The sequence below is a fragment of the Zerene cesonia genome, unplaced genomic scaffold (assembly GCF_012273895.1).
Source record: "Zerene cesonia ecotype Mississippi unplaced genomic scaffold, Zerene_cesonia_1.1 Zces_u005, whole genome shotgun sequence".
Taxonomy (NCBI): Eukaryota; Metazoa; Arthropoda; class Insecta; order Lepidoptera; family Pieridae; genus Zerene; species Zerene cesonia.
The window spans coordinates 48,979-67,066 of record NW_024045135.1 but is presented as its reverse complement, the minus strand read 5'-3'; the positions used below and the strand labels follow the sequence as shown (position 1 = coordinate 67,066).

The 18,088-nt window shown below is 34.5% G+C and overlaps 1 protein-coding gene across 2 annotated transcripts in view; it reads left to right on the top strand.

The window, feature by feature from the left end:
- LOC119838793 (beta-arrestin-1) overlaps window positions 1-18,088 on the top strand; it is an 83,603-nt gene that overhangs the window by 60,898 nt on the left and 4,617 nt on the right. For both annotated transcript variants that reach the window (XM_038364908.1, XM_038364910.1), the window contains exons 3-9: window positions 7,531-7,592; window positions 11,656-11,751; window positions 14,566-14,626; window positions 14,935-15,077; window positions 15,659-15,885; window positions 16,060-16,192; window positions 16,635-16,795. In XM_038364908.1, the coding sequence (XP_038220836.1) occupies window positions 11,680-11,751; window positions 14,566-14,626; window positions 14,935-15,077; window positions 15,659-15,885; window positions 16,060-16,192; window positions 16,635-16,795 (797 nt within the window). In that variant the 5' untranslated portion in view covers window positions 7,531-7,592; window positions 11,656-11,679. The remainder of the gene's footprint in view (window positions 1-7,530; window positions 7,593-11,655; window positions 11,752-14,565; window positions 14,627-14,934; window positions 15,078-15,658; window positions 15,886-16,059; window positions 16,193-16,634; window positions 16,796-18,088) is intronic.

The window sequence follows — 18,088 nt, the reverse complement described above, 5'->3', positions numbered from 1 at the left end:
ATTGTCAAATTTCGACGAATGTTATTTGACACTTCAGTCCATAGTATAAAACAAAGTCGCTTTCTGTCCCTATGTATGCTTAAATCTTTAAAACTATGCAACGGATTTTGGTGGATTCTTTCAATAGAAAGAGTGATTCAAGAGGAAAGTTTAGGTGTAACGAATTAAACGCGTGCGAAGCCGTGGACAAGAGCTAGTAATTTTATAAAATGAGCCACAGTTCCATAATATGTTCCGCGTGTTTATCCAGTAACTAATGAAACGATAAAATGGTAATTATGATAATGCCCAAAATTATTCCGAAATCAAATAAAAGCTTATTTGTGCTTACGCTTGGATTGATTGCTAATGACATATTGACCGATAAGAGCGTCATTATGTCACTTGTATCAAATCTGAGCCTCAGTGCAACCTGCACGTTGCAGCCGGTTTAGTTTCGACACGTGACGTCATCATATGCACACATGTATAATTACTAGGGCAAGGTCAGTTGTAATTAGGGTTGCCAACCGTTACATAATATCGGTATTTACGATATTTCACCTATGTATGGGATAATTATATATTGCTTAGTTGTTTAGCTTTGAAGTTATGAATAATGAAATTACGGTGGTCTGGGAATTGGTAAAATGAATTTGATTCTTATCCGATACGAAGTTTTTTATAAATTCATTTGAATGTTGAATACAATTAAACGTAGGACGATTTTATTAAGGGATGTTTGCATACTTTTAGATTCTAAGTGCCCACTGTAGATGTTTTTTTTGTAGTTATTAAAATGCTATAATATTTTATATAAAAAATAGTAACCCTAGCTTTATTGCTGAGCAGGGAATGATTTTACATTGCAATATAAAATTGAAATGGTATTTTCATATCCGCATAACGACTTAACCGGGATATGCGGTGCATGCAAATATTAGGACAAATGTTTACATACGTGTTGGGAAAGAAACATTTGGTAAAGGCGTCTTATACTTGTGTGTGTGTTGTGTATGTATGTTAGTGGTCAGGGTTTCAGTAAGCGTGAGTATTACAACAGAAAATGTTCATGGGTTTTATCTCGAAGACAATTAAAAGTGACTTATTGCCAGTTTGACAACCTCGATATGTGTTCGTTCAGTTTAGTTTATCTGTCAGTTAAAAAGCTGTCACTATTTGTGTATTTGTATTGTATTGTATTGTATAATATGATTTTGGTAAAAAAAAAACGAAGACAAATCCAAGATTTCAAAAATTATGAACCGTTCAGCCGATATTTTCTTCAGTTATTACAGTTATTCGATACTTCAGTTAGAAGTGGTGTAACACTTTACAAAAATAAAATATTTGTGGGAGTCGAGCACGCTTCGGCACGAATTGGGCCAGCTCGCACCGGGGAAGTACCACACCCCCACAGAAAACCGGCGTGAAATAGTGGCATGCCACTGTGTTTCGTACGGTGAGTGGGGGAGCCGGAGGCCCGTTTCCTTTTCCTCACCCGTCCTAGTCCATTCCTTCTTTCCAGTCGTTAATCCTTTCCTTTTCCCTTACCCCATAAAAGCGGGCGGCGCATTCACAGAGGTACTACCTTTGCGAATGTTTATGGGCGGTGGTGATCGCTTACCATCAGGCGAACCACCAGCTCAGCTGCCCGCTATGACATAAAAAAAAAAAAGAATCCGCTGGATCGTGGGACTTTTTTAAAGTTACTCGTAGTATCGAATACGGTCGGGTGTAAAGGGTTAAGGCTTAAATTGTACTACCATCGATATGTGTTCCGGAATTCTGATAAGCTCACCCAAACTTTATCATCTATTGGGCGAATTAATCTCTGTATTTCGTCCCTTCTAAGATATATTTCAAAGGACATATATGGTATTTGGAGATCGTCACCTCCTTAATTGACTCAATATTGACGTAATTGCTTCGAGAGTCTCTTTATGTGAAATACATTTATCTTATTTGCAGTTCAGTCAAGTTTTGTTGGAAACAATATTAGAAGTCGTATTTTTCTTGTCGTATATTGTTCTGCCAATGTTTGTTTTATGAGATTGATATATTATAGGTAAGTATACAGTAATAATAATAAATGATAAGGATTTGGTTCAATAGCTTATATAATGCATTAAAAACAAATTAGAAATGGTATATTGTAATCTCTATAAACAAGAATAAATCGCCAAATGTTTTGCTAAGCGTAAAACTTGACAACGGCCATTTTTTTCGGACCAATTCGGCCATTTTCTTAACCTTTTTTGCTAAAACATAACCAAATTTCTTATGAAGAGTAATAAGATACAACGAGTGAAATCGCGGCGGAGCGCTAGTTAAATATATAAATTATTTAAGATATAACCTATATATGATATGAAAATAATAAAGTCTTCTACTAAATTAATCTAATTTGTAACAATATATAGCATCAATTATTCAGAATTATGTTCTCCTAAATTACCACGAACTTCATTAATTACCGAGTATAATGTTTCTACTAGAATATAAATGTGTTGTGATCAGTTTCATAGCTAAAGGTAATTTTATTTATGGAAACAAAATATTCTAGTTGGTTTTTATTTTGCAATTAATTCCCTGAAAAAGGTTTTTAAATATTGTCGCTAAGAATTTAATATCGCAAATAAATTGAAAACTTTTCACGGAAAGGTGCAAAAGGCCCTTTTTATGTCTTTTGTCGTTATCATAAATTATTTTTTCAAAACGCTTTCGTTTTAAATTTAATATGGGTACTGGACTACATTGTTTTTTAACTGTTACCCGTAACATAAATTTAAAATTATTCAACTCAAATTATCGTATTTTTTAAATTTATAATTGTCAAATCTATCCTTATTAATATTATAAATAGGAAAGTGTGATTGTTATTTATTTGTTTTTGTTTATTTGTCTTTATTTTACGCCGTAATAGAGAGATTATATCGATGTGACTAGAGTAATAAAACCAATTGCTATAAAAATGAAAAAAATAAAAAGGAGCTTTATGCATAGTTAGGTTCATTTGAATGCCTTTGCTATTTCTCTTTCAGTAGTGATCGTTTTTTATAAATAAATATATGTATTTACAATAAATATTGCTATATCCAGTGTTTGAATTACTTTTCCAACGGGGCCCATCAAAAATTTCCACCCTGTATTTACCACAGGTGAACCCGGGACAGACCGCTAGCGCAGAGATAATGAACTATGCTACAGCTAAAGCTTGAACTAGCTAACAGTTTCATGAAGTTGCAATAAGCTATTTCAAAAGTTACTGCAACACTACAGTGGACCGAAGCGTCACGGTGTAACAGAAGACCCATAATACTATAGTCATTTAACTTTTCCAGATAAAAATGGAGTCGTTAAGATTGTAAGTTGGTTTTTTTTTTGTGTGAGCGCGGGCTATTGAGCTGATGGGTCGCTCTGACCATATAATTTGTTATAATTTTAAATTACAATTTCATAAGGCTCCCGCCCGTTATGAAATTGTTTTCTTTCCTTTTCCTCACCCTTCCCAGTCCATTCCTTCTTTCCAGTCGTCAATACTGTCCTTATCCTTTTCCCTTTAAAAGCCGTTAGCGCATTTCATGATCGCGTACCATCAGGCGAACCACCAGCTCAATGCTTATGTCATAAAACAAATGTTACTACTATTGCTTATGGCATCAAAAAAAAAACATCAATACTGTTATACGAAAAAATCTATATAATATGTGGTTTATAGGTGTCACTCAGGTGAAGAGATCACTCTGAAATGCTTACAAGATAACCTTTTGGGAATTCATATTGAAATTCCCGCGGCTTGCCTCTACAATTCTAAATGTATTAATTGATTCCACGTACAAACCTACTGTTCTTACATATGTTTTAGCTCCATGACGTTTCAACCCATGTCCGAGTCTCAACAGTAATTGGATAATATTTTGTCAAAGGACATGCTAATGTCGACGGAAAACACGTAATACAATAGCTGTATGTGGAAGCGCCTCATTACACTTGCAAATGTGCGACAGAGTGAGCCGAGTGGATTTTGTGTGCAATTTAGATATTTACATCGCGTCGTGTATCTTCATTAGAGGCATCCCTTGTAAGTGAAATAAAAATGAAATGTGAAAAGCATAGCTTTATACGTTCTCTACTCCATATAATTAATAAAGCTGGTGATACTGACCATTCATAAATGTATATAAATATACTGAATTAATTAATTAACATATAGTTTATCATAAAATATGGTACAATAGTGGCAATCGAAACCACACTGTCTAGCTTCAGGTTTAGTACCCGAGGCCCTTTCACCAAAGCGACTCGAAGGGACATAGTGGAGTTTATGCAGTATTGCAGTGGGAGACGAAATTACCCACGGCCCACGGCCCTTTTCCCGAAGGCCTTGGGTAAGCATTTCTCTTAAAAAATGATAATATTGCCTTAGCACTACAAAGGTCAAAAATTTTTTAGAAATAGATGGGATTTTATAGAGATTTACTCTTGTTAGAGAGTGAGTTTCGAGTGACTGGTTATTATCATGAAATAAAAGTTTAAGTAAGTCATATCATTAGTTTAGTTTTCATAGTGCTCCCGCTACACGTGCTCGCTTTGTGTTAGAAAATTTTCGCTAGGAAATTTTGAACCTTATTTTCACGTAGCACACGATATAGTTTTCTTTTCACGGACCATTTCCAACGACGAAATAATAAATATTGTATTCTTCAATATTGAGTTATGTGTAATTTCGGATACTGTATGATTTACAAACTATATTAAGATACATTGAAAGCTTCGAGCTCTGTTTTTACTATCGAATCTAAGAGAATTGGAATCTAAGAGAACTTTATAGTTATAAATAGTATTATTGTAGTTAATAACATACAAAGCCACGTTTTTTTTTTTGTTTATGGATTTACTCACCAATAACGCACCTTATTCAATGCAAATGGTGGCTTGTAAAAGCAACTGTCTTGCAGGCACCAAATGATACAATTTTTGTTAAATTAGGATAAGTATTGATATGTAATTTGTCCATATGGGTAGAACTCAACCCGAATTAGTAATAGTATTAAAAAAGTTATTTGAAATTATGACCTGCACATAATTCCCTCGGTCGTCAGTGAAATTATCCGCAAACTAGGACGAGTCTGGACCAAACGCTACACTGGGGAAATATACGTAAACTATAAATGTTCACTTTCTAGCATATAACAATTTAATTTCATAGTTTTTTATACAACTGGGTATTCAAGATTAATCAAACGTATTTATCTTTATACATTATCTGCCACCCCAGGTCTCATTCGCAAATAAAAGTTGCCTTAGTAAAGGGCGACTTGGCAACTTCACTTCTAAGCCTAAAAAGCCCTTAGATTGTTAGATATTTCCCGGAAAGATTCCAATCACGAGGGACGATGCTATCAATGCTCAATCAGAGAACCCATATACCTGTATACACTATACATATATAATATACAGTATACATGAATAGTATGTACCGGTAAACAAACTTGAGAATCACATCTGATGAAGGTATTCAATCGTATTGCGATTTTCTATAACGTATAATGAGGATGTTATTTTCATAAACTATGTATTGCATAAATCATAGACTATTATAGATAGGTTACCATAAGTTTGAATAATTCAATATGTGTATTCCGATTTTGTTTTTAGAAGCGGTGTTATTAACAGCTGGAGTGAGATTTTATTTTGAGTGAACATAGTTTAGTCTGTTTTTTTATTTTTTTACCTGCCAATTCACTATTGAAGGTTGAATAAAGATGATTTTATAAACTATTATTATTTAATCCACACTAATATTATAAAGCTGAAGAGTTTGATTGTTTGTTTGTTTGATCGCACTAATCTCAGGAACTACTGGTCTGATTTGAAAAATTCTTTCAGGTTAGATAGCCCATTTATTTGAGGAAGGCTATAGCCAATTTATTGAGGACCGCTAGTTTGATATATTATTAACGACAAACGAAAACTAAGGTAACCATGATATTATTTGTTATATTCTAGAATGTTCTAGCTCCGATTTGTTTTAACCCGTTTATTTATCAGTTCCCCTATTGGTTGTTATGCATTCGGTCGCTTGACACTCGTGGAGGAAATTCGTTATTTGTAATACCAAGTGGAAGAATATTGATTCCAGTATTGGACTTTATTTCGTCTAGAATGCTTGATTATTATTCTGAGTTCAATTCTTTGGATGATATCGAGGGTATAAGCAGTTCGAATTTTTATTTACAACGCAATATATACATAGATATGGTACATAATACAAAAATAATAAATGTTAATTGGAATGAATTCTATCGACTATTGTGTTATATTTCTTAATGGTTTATTCCATTAATAAGAAACTTTTTGTCTGATTTTTATTCTTTATTTAATTTGAGAGTCGAGCACGCTTCGGCACGAATTGGGTCAGCTTGCACCGGTGAAGGTACCACACTCCGATATAACTAGATCGGCGTGAAATAGTATCAGAGGAATGTTACTATTTCACTATTTATATTGTGTTTCATGCTATGAGAGAAGGTGCCAGGTACCTGTATCCGTTTTCTCACTTTTCCTAGTCTACTCCTTTATAGCCGTCAGTAATCCTTTTTTATCTCTTAATCTTTAAAAACTGGTTACGCATTTGGAAAGGCCCTTTCTCTTCAAATGTTAATGAGCTGTTGTGATCGGGCGAACTACCAATTCTCTCATCAGCTATTATTATTATTTCGATTGATTAATAATGTTAAATAAACTATTACACACAACACAACAGGGGTATTAAATAAAATATGAATATTGCGACAAGCTCCATCTATTTATCTATAGAGAAACATTTTCTACATCTAAAATACAGTATTATTGTATTGCCTCGTAAAATTTTAGAAATAAAATGGGAAATACGTATCACTCAACAGACATTACACATGGTTCGTTTTTCATACTCTTCTCCATTGAAAACAAAGCATGACATTGGCGGGGAAAAGTTTGTAGCGAGTTTTTTGCAAACATTTGGCGAGGTTAATCAACATGTCAATCATTTGTGTATTTTACGTATCTCTGGGATATACCGAATGGCGTAATATTGCGTACGAATATGAGAAAATACGAGAAACCCATTACAGTTGTTATTTAGAACTAAGCTTCTGAGAAACGCTGGTTTGTTTAGTTTCTAACGATGTGTTTAATTGTAAAACAAATTTCAGTGTTGCATTTCATGTTTTATTGTTGAGTAAATTTTTTATCCGCCACATTGCCTCGCGTATTTCATTTCGTGTGACGGTTAAATTTTTCATTTTTGAGTTCGTGTTTCGCTGTGTTTATCGCGCATTTTATTGCTTGGAAGTTATAGATATGAGCAGAACCTTGTTTTTCCTGTACGTTTTATTTACATTTCCTCATTTTTTATTTGTTTATTAAATGTGTTTAAACTTGTATAAATATTTTGAATTAAAATAAACACATCATAACAACCTATTTTTAACTCCCTTGTTGTATGTGTTTTATTAATGAATAAGATGAATTTACACTGAATACGTAATTATTTATTTGTTTTAGGGCGGCGCGGCGCAAGAGTAGCGGACGGAGTTGTTGAAACCTGGAGCCGACCAGAGTTTTAAGTGAGTTTCTTATATTTTATTCATCATCTTTCTCACGCGCACATCTTATTTGAATGCAACTTTGAAAAATGGTTGAAGCATAGGGCAGTATGGATTTTTAAGGCTATGAATTTAAAATATAAACCAGAATTTTTAAAAGTATATTTTTGTTAAGGAAACGGAAAAATTCTATGTTTTTCATAAACTCATAACCATTGGATACTTGATATAAGTTTACCACTATATTAGAAGGCAAAATTAGAAAAAATAAAACAAATTTGTACCCCATTGAAATACTGTATTTTTAGTATAATTATTATATTGTATTTACTTAATTAATTTGTTTTAATTAAGTAGATACATTTAATTGTTTCATACGTATTGCAGAATGTAGATTTAATATTAAAGTACCTACGTTCTTATCAAATTGTTAATAGGTTAGACCTAGTTGTTTCGTAGTACCAATTTACTTATCAGTTATTTGAATACACGGGGCTTAGCTGGGTACTACTCTAGATGTATTATCACCGCTTTGAAGTACATAGAATACCCAGTGCTGATTTTGTGCAAATTTCTAGTGACATATAATACGAACGTTTTAAAATACACGGCTATCGAATGGGAATAGGTACGTATAGGAAATACTTCTGAAAAGTGAAAAGATAAACAAAATGTGTAGTGAATTCTTCGCTACTATATTATATCTATGTAACAGATTACTAAGAAGTAACTGCTCTGGGTGGTAACCTATATAGCTCTGTCATTCTTGTACGATGGAATTAGTACTGCTTTAATATGTTATAGTAACAGCCCAGATTCTGATTAGAGTACCATTGAGAAGTGTTTTTTATCTCAGTTTATTTGAGTTGCCAGTATCCGGTTGAGACAGATCTATTGTCACGTCACGTCAAAAACGTTTTTATCCAACCAGTCATAGTTTTGGTGACGAAGACCTTCTCCAAATCTATTACTACTATGAGTGCTGACTCAGTAGACGCAGCTGACAGTCTCAGGTGTTACGTGCTTTGACCGGTCCGTTAGGGAGACGTTATTTGACGTCAGAAAATCGTTTGTCAGCGTTGAATCTTAAATACTTAATAAATTAACACTTCGGTTCAGATAGAGTATGTTAATTACCATATACAACTCAGCCGTTCTTTTGCCTTTATCATCTAGTGTAAGATAATGCTGACAGTATTCACAATCTTTCGTAGTCGTAACGAGTCTAACCACACACTGACGGTCCGCACCGATTTTGCCTGTGGTACATATATAGCTTAAAGCCTTCCTCAATAAATGGGCTACCTAAAACTGAAAGAATTTTTCAAAACAGACCAGTAGTTCCTGAGATTAGCGCGTTCAAACAAACAAACAACCTCATCAACTTTATAACATTAGTATACTTAGATTTAATCATAATTTTAGAACGTTACCTTATCTTTGCAATATATCACTTTTTTTTTCAAATCTTAACAAACAGTCATAACAGATGCCCATGGAATTCAGCACAAACTGACCTTGGTATAAAGTATAGGCCCTATCTAATAAAAACAAATATTTAACCTTATGGGCACATGTTTCATTCATAATATCGCACGTCACACTTGAATCATGATACATTTCAAAACCAGTTCTATTGAAACCTACAGAAAGAAAGATGTTATGGGTTATAGAAGTTCACATTGTCATCAGACATTAAGTTCCTTGTATGAATCAACAAGCTATGAGGCAAATCTGTTGACGCAAACTCGCGGTAGACAGTGCAGACGTTATTTGAACTTTTTTAGCTTATTACATATAAAATTACTTTATTTCACATAACATTTGATGGAATGAATTAAAGTTTATTATTTTTGGTGTTTTATAATTTTATATGACAAAATTTTATACTTTATGTTGATAGATAATTAAAATTAAAGGTTTGAAGTGCATATCACATAAATCATCGTATGTTATGATGTTGATACAATTTTAACTCTAAAAGCGTGGATAATTTAATTCTCCTCCGTACCTAGCAGCGTACTAATAGGCGCCTTCACTCGCCGTGTTGATACCAATTCAATTAAACCGGTAACTCATTTAGCTCTTCTTCATAATGAAATCGGTATTGGAAAAGTGAATCTCTCAGTGTATTCAGGGCCTTATTATGGGCTCATCGTATCACCACACCGTTACTTACCTAGAACTTGACGTCACAAGTTATAATGTTTTGCATGACACCAAAGGTTGTACGCATAATACGATATAATATTTACCTGTTTTATCAACATAGAAACAGTTTATATGTCACTTTTGACGCGCGCGGACGTTGGAACGCAAAAGGCGGGAATTTTGAGTCTGTTCGTAGTTGGCAAGCGCTGATTTTATAGTTTTATCTTGATTTGGTGAAGAAGGAGTTTTTATTTGCATCGTAATAATGTAAAGTTCAAATGACGATATAATTAATTAACGTTACGTTTTATAAACTTTCTAGTCTTCTTTATCTAGTCATATATTTTAAAATATTGAAAATGGTAAGTGTAAACCTATTTTTTTTTTTGTTATTTTTAATTAAATGCGCTTAGACGACGATTTTTAAATTTTGCCAAAGTTCCGTTGGTTAAAATGTTTTACCATTCAACCCCCTTATGCTATCTTCTTCCAGTAGCTTCAGCCCACGGCTTCTTTCGCGTGATACCAGGATAAAAGATGCCTTTACTGAATACTATTTATGTGCGAGATTACACCGAAGCACATTCGGCCTTTTTTACTTTTAAAAGTTATAAACATCCTTCCATCATCTATCCTCACAGACATTAGAGCTAATAAAAGTTTCTGAATGTGTTTAACATTCCATCTATCGAAGTCAGAATTTATTCACATCAGTGGTTCCATATAAAGCAATAAAGGTATACCGTCCTTTCTTTGTACTATATGTCGTATTATGTGAAATATCATATATATCGTATGTTTGTAAAATAAATATACAATAATTATAAGAAATACTCATTTGAAGCATAAAAATTGGATAATAACAGAATGCTTCACAACTAATTACTTTTCATTGAATTTTTAAGCCGATTTAACTTCCATTTCGAATAATCGATACTAAACTAGCAAACTAGAGCGATTCCAAGGCCTTTAGTAAGTTTTGTCCATAATATTGTTGAAAGGTCTAGACTATAGAATGCCTGTGTATATAATAGAACGAAAGAAAGAAATAATGTTTATTTAACACCACCACATTTACACACAGTTAAATTAAAATTAAAAAGTGAAATTATGACTAAACGGTGTGGTGCTATAAAGGGTAACTACTCAGCATGTGCTACGCGTAATGGGCAGCGCTGATTTTCAGTAGCCCCTTGGTGGAGTGTCATTCAGAAGAAATAAACATACATACATACATACATACATTATATAAACAATACAAACATATTATACGTGTCTAATACCAACGTGTGGTAGTGTTAATTGTACATCTGCAGTTGTGGAATCGTATAATGAATATTTTGTTGGACTATCGAGCGTCATACAGAAAATCGATCAATAAACCAGTGTATAGTATCTGCCCCATACCCCACAGGTACAGGCCCGTGTCCCCTACACGGCCCTTAACTTTTTATTGAGCTCCTCTCTTACAACTATAATACCTCAAAAGAATAACTTGCTTAATTCTTTCGGTTTGTTTGTATCTTATAAGGTATGTTTTAACACCCGACGCAAAAAGAGAGGGGTTTTTATTATAGCTCCCGATCGGATAAAAAGATATTCGATATTTTTTATATCATGCATGATATAGTCCAGATTGTTCTTAACCATGTTACATGACACTCTGTTCAGCCGTTTGAAAATCATCATATCTTTCCTAGTTGATGAAGGGCCATGGCTTGTGTCCATATTCGCTTTTTGGTACTACTGTGTTATTTACCAACCATATACGGTACCAAATTATCATTTATAATTAAAACAATTGGATATTGAAAGTATTTTATGATCATTGCCTATGATTACTCGATGACAAAAAGATTAGGATCGAAAGGTAATCCCCAAACTTTTACCTCTTTATGAGTAATACAATTCTAGATTTGTTTTTTGTTTCCAGAGGTGCGGTGGGCGCGGCGACACAATGGACGACGGTGGCAGCAACAAGCAGAGACAAGCGACACGCGTATTCAAGAAGAGCTCTCCCAATGGAAAGGTATGAGTAGATTATTGACTTTATTTGTCTTTGTTTTATTTTTTCATACATCTTTCACTTACAGTACAAAATATACAAACACGTAACGAAGACCGTATTTCAATATACATTGATAACTAGCTGCGCCCCGTTTCACCCGCATAAATACGTATCCCGTAGGAATATCGCGATAAAAGTTGCCTATATGTTATTCCAGTTGTCCAGCTGTCTCAGTACGAAATTTCATCGCAATCGGTTCAGTAGCTTTTGCGTGGAAGAGCGACAAACACACACACATCCTTACAAACTTTCGCATTTATAATATTAGTAGGATATACTAATAGGATAATAGGATTTATGACAAATGATGCAAGGGACATCCGGATGGAAAGAAGTTCCTTTCGTTTCTATAAGAGAGAGAGAGAGAGAGACAGAGAAACATGCGCACGCCGCACAGCTTACAATAGCTTACTATAGCAAAAAGTGTCGTCACAACTTTTCGTGAAATTGTTTCCGTCTAGCCACCTTTCACGACGCGTGATAAGGAACTTCGGTCCAATAAGAGTTTCACCAATATATAATAGAATGTAGATACATTTCAAATTCGTTTAACTTGAACTTGAATTAACTGCCTTAAGCTTATTTATTTATACTCGAAATGAAAGAAATCGTTCATTTTACTGAAATAATTTTAAAATTTAAGGCCAGACATAATGTGACAGTTTCATTAAAATAAATTTGCGAATTGTACAAATAAAATACAAACATTGTTAATTGTGCGGTTAACATGACATTATTCCCGGCGAATTATTTACATTTCGTAATGATTTGCCTAACCGTTTGTTTGTTTGTAAATACTGTTCGTATTTGTTGTACAATTTAGCTGTTAGTTACGCTGATCAAAAGCGCATGTCATATGGTTTTGTGAGTCTTTGTTATGCCTTCACGGGCGTACATATTGTCGTGACTGCAGCGTCCGTAGTGGGACACGACTATCGCAGTTATGTAAGTGTGAGACATCTACGCATGAAGCGATTTACATTAGCGATTATAGATATAATATTATCTTGATGTTAAAGTGCTTTGAGATGCCAGAGAACGTGCTACAGAATGCTTAATATTTTTGCGGGCAAAGGTACGGAAGATGATGGCCTTATGGCTAAAAGTCATCTCTACCAAACTCTCAACCTTTTGGATTTTTATTTTTAATACAGAAACTATGATTTAGAATGGATAGATAAGATGTAAGCAGCGAGTTCATGAAATATTCCACACGCATTTAAATTTCATACCAATCATTTATAAGTTCAATAATTACATAAAACTTTAGATCGTGACTCTGGATTCGACATAATTTCTGTTCTGTTTTTTTGTACTGCAGCTTTTGTATCTAAAAATTAGCCTCAATGCAGAATTGAAAGTTTTCGCAAACCTTATCCTTGGAGCAATTCAATTAAATAACGATTTATTGACTAAACTTCTATATTTCAACATTCTCACGTTTTTATTCATCTCGATTGTGATTTTTCTTAAAAAAAGTTTGTAAGTTTGTATGTTTGTCCGTCAATTATACTGAAACTGCTTTGATGATGAAATTCGCTATACAGAATTCTCGCCCGATTAAATGCTCCATGGGAGTAAATAGTATAAAGCAAAGTCGCTTTCCGTGTGTATCCCTATGTATGTTTGTATGTATGCTTAGATCTTTAGAACTACGAAAGATTTTGAAGGTTTTTTTTAAATAGATTGAGTGATTCAAACGCAAGGATTATATGTATAATAACATCTATTAATATACTCCGAATTTAACACGTGCGACGCCGCGGGCAAAAGCGAGTGTTCAATAAATTAAATATGGAGGAGCACGCTTCGGCACGAATTGGGCCGCCTCGCATCGGGGAAATTACCACACCTGAACGAAATTCGGCTTGAAATATATGATATTTTTATTTCATTTAATTCATTACATTTCAATTTTGCACAGATAAAATTACATATGCCAGTAGTATTCCATTAATAAAATGTTATCTCAATTCTAAAATTTAAGCACGCTTAGGACTTAAAGCTTGCCAGGGCATGCATTTTAGGTCACGGAAATCTAGCCGAGATTATGTAACTACGATCAAATTGTCCGCACCGTATCGCATGACTTATTGCCTGATAGTCCTTTTATCTCGCATGGAGTATATTGGATATGAATTTAAATTAATTGGAATTCCTTTACTTGGCCAATTAGCAATGTTATATGTCTTCACAAGCACAAATTGGATTATTTTCGCAGATGTACTCAAATATGTACTTGTGAAAATTGTGACTGGTAAGATTGTATTAATTGGTAGTCTTTATGTAGTCTTTAGATACACGTTCATTTGTTATGATTATATATATGCATATTAATATACAGTGAAAGGAAAAATAAAAAGGGATAACCGATTTAAAATCGACTGTATTTTGAATTGTTTTACAGACGAGTGATACACTCTTCTTTCCTTGCCTTGTTGAGTACAGGAAATAAAGTTTATTGCATTTTTTAATGCAACTGCCGCTGACAGTGCGACTGGCTACGATTTTCATCCAATATTTTTGATCTATTTCATTACATGTGAAAATCATAACATTTTTTATACACACTACTAATATCACGCAAAACTTATTACTATTTATTTGACGAACATGACAAAAACCGCTCACTAAATTCAATAAATTTATCGTTTTTGATTGTAAAGTAAAATTACCATTTACATTTTTGAAAACTAATATTTAGTGTACATAAGCGGGTTATGTAAGGTTAGATGCAATTGTACTTGGTATTAATTAAACACTTTTCTTTTCCAGATAACAGTGTATTTAGGAAAACGAGATTTCGTAGACCACATCACACACGTAGACCCGATTGGTATGTATGAAGTATCATTTAATATCCGCAATAACGTTTTGTCATAATGATAGTCACAATAGAGCCTTTGGTTTTTGTAAAAGATGTTTGACTTTAATTTGTAATAAATTATGTCTATTCATTATTTGGTGATGTATGCTTAGCGTAGTAAATATTCCTTATTTATGGTCTCTTTTTCTCTCAAGGTAGTCTGACTGTAACTATTACATGTATTAATCCATTTTTTCACAATACAAATATCTAAAGCGATGAAAAATCAACCTTATAACAACCCAACACTAATATCACCCGATCGTAACCCGTTCCAGATGGCGTTGTTCTCATAGACCCAGAGTACGTCAAAGATCGAAAAGTCTTTGGCCATGTGCTGGCCGCGTTCCGCTATGGGCGAGAGGACTTGGACGTTCTAGGTTTGACCTTTCGCAAGGACCTGTACCTGGCTGCTGAACAGGTAAGTGACGACTGTTTTGCAAGACATAAGGTTGAACATTGCTAATTTTGCTTAGGTGTGCGTGACTATAAGCTAACACTTGACAGTTTGATTTCAATATGCAGTAGGCCGTCGCCTGAGTTGTCTTTTAACATCGAAATGTGGAGTTATTTATGTAACATCGTAATATGAGGCCGCCTGTTCCGTTTCAATGAAAATAAATAAGGGATCCATTGCCAGCTAACATAATCCTTCCCTTTTTCGAAAAACACTTTCGCCAACCCTACAATGAGTGATGATGATGTGAATATATTCTTGATAGGACCATATGTATTTTTATGTAATTGAGTTATGCGTAATTATAACAGGCTTCTGTTTTTATTATGTTTCCAAAGTGTTTCGAAATACTCGTATGCGAAAATGTTTTAAATACTCACGGATGTTTTGCACTGCACATTATAAAGATATGTCTTTATTTTACTACAACGCGTAGCATAGTTCGCTTGACACGTTGAAACGTACGTGAAAACATTGAATGTGTATGCGCTCATCTTTTATGTGTCTAATATTCCCCGTCTGATACACGCCCCCACCTCTGCCAGATATACCCGCCCACGAACACGCAGAAGCGGCCGCTGACCCGGCTGCAGGAGCGGCTGGTGCGCAAGCTGGGCCCGTCCGCGCACCCGTTCTACTTCGAGCTGCCGCCGCACTGCCCCGCCTCCGTCACGCTGCAGCCCGCGCCGGGGGACACGGGCAAGCCGTGCGGCGTGGACTACGAGCTGAAGGCGTTCGTCGCCGATCTGCAAGATGACAAGCCGCACAAGAGGTGAGTTGAAAATAAATAATGAAAAAACTTTAACAAAAATCTCTTGTTGGCTCGACTAAATAACATATAACTTTATATATGTGTCCATCCATAACAAACCTGGCAGATTGAACAGAATAACTTCGAAATTCAGTTTTTTTTTATGTCTTTAATAGTAACAATCGATGTTTCTAGAAACTCAGTACGCCTCGCAATTAGGAAGATAATGTACGCGCCGAGCAAGCAAGGGGAGCAGCCGTCCGTCGAAGTGTCCAAGGAGTTCATGATGAGCCCCAACAAATTGTATTTGGAAGCGTCTTTAGACAAGGTGAGGTTAAATTAATAATTTGCACTAAATAATTACTGGTACTTTTACAAGTACTACTTAGAAAGTAACCATGAATGTATTATATTAATAAAACGTAATATCCATCCATTTCAGGGCCATAAATATAGTAAAATGATTAAATGAATACTTAATGCTCCACAAATAAATATATAATGAAAATTAAAATGTATAATAAGTCTCACAACTTCACTGCACGATATCGTTCAAACGTAACTTCTTGAGTACCATGCCTAAGATATGCCGTGACCCTCATTTGTTATTCAACCTCACACTATGTTAGTTTAATGGAGCTGGACGAGAAGCTAGTTTAAAATTTGTATCTTATTACCGAACCTGCCACCAAAGATCCTACGGCGACGTATAAAATCGTATTTAAATAATTAAAATACCACCATATTAAACAAAATTTTACACTTTGCAGGAACTATACCACCACGGCGAGAACATTGCCGTGAACGTGCACATAGCCAACAACTCCAACCGCTCCGTGAAGCGGATTAAAGTCTCCGTGCGGCAGTTTGCGGACATCTGCCTGTTTTCGACCGCGCAGTATAAGTGCACCGTCGCCGAGGCGGAGAGCGAGTAAGTGTTCGCCACTGATACCCGCATATACCCGCATAAGCGCACATACCCTCATAGGGTATGAAAATGACTACTTTTGGCTATTATATATACTTACTAGCGGTCCGCCCCGGCTTCGCCCGTGGTACGTGTACAGCCAGATCCTGCTAAGATTATAAACGTGAAAGTTTTTAGGTATGGATGAATATATGGATGTTTGTAAGATGCTCTTTCACGCGAAAGCAGTTTATCGACGCCCACTTCGCAACGGGCCGTGCAGCGGAAAACGTAATATTTTAATTTCACCTCAACTTCAAAACGAAACGTCCAATTTTAATCATTCAAAGACCAAATATTATCAACATAAACTGTACTTATTGATGAAATAATTTATTTTGATAAAGATTAATAGCATGAGTAAAATAAACGCGTTGAAATGTAGTCCAAAAAAATTCAAGATTTTTAAATAAAAATTTGGTTGTTGTGCCTCACTCGACATAGATAGGTATAGTGTGTCGCGGACTTTTTTGTAGATATTTATAAGATCTACAATTAATTCTAACATTTTATGGTTCTATCTTTTGTAGTTTAGGCACGTACGCAAAATAAGTAATTTCATTGGTTGATTTTTTTCAGTTAACCGAGAATATTTTACGGAAACCTATTTTTTTTCCAAAATAAAATATAGCCTATGTTACTCGTGGATAATGTAGCTTTCGAATGGTGAAAGAATTTTTAAAATCGGTCCAGTAGTTTTTGAGCCTATTCATTACAACCAAACAAACAAAGTTTTCCTCTTTATAATATTAGTATAGATGATATGCTTATGACTTATCATAGACAGAGGGACAGAGAAACTCACTTCCATAAACACAATTAGTATATAGGCCAGTTCCGCAATTTCGTTGAGGTGAAGAACGAGTTAGTGCTGTTTAAGAGATACTGGGGGCAAATCATAATTTGGACATAAATCGCACTAAATAACAGGAGAATAAATAAACAAAGGCTAGTTGTAGAGACTGATTTTAAAGTTACACACACTATTGTGTACAAATTATTTAAATACTAGCGTTTGCAATACTTTTCGGATACTAAAATTCAAGTCATATTTGACTCAGATGACAAAAAATGGATTAAAATAAATTTCCATTTAAAATAAAGCAGATAGAGATATTCGGCTGTAATTTTTTTGTGCTTGTTACCCAACTGGGTGAACCGATTTATATGATACTTTTTTTTTATTTGAAAGCTAGTTCCTGCCATCTGGTCCCATTTAAATTTGGTCTAGTTTTAACATTTTGAAGGTTTAGTTTT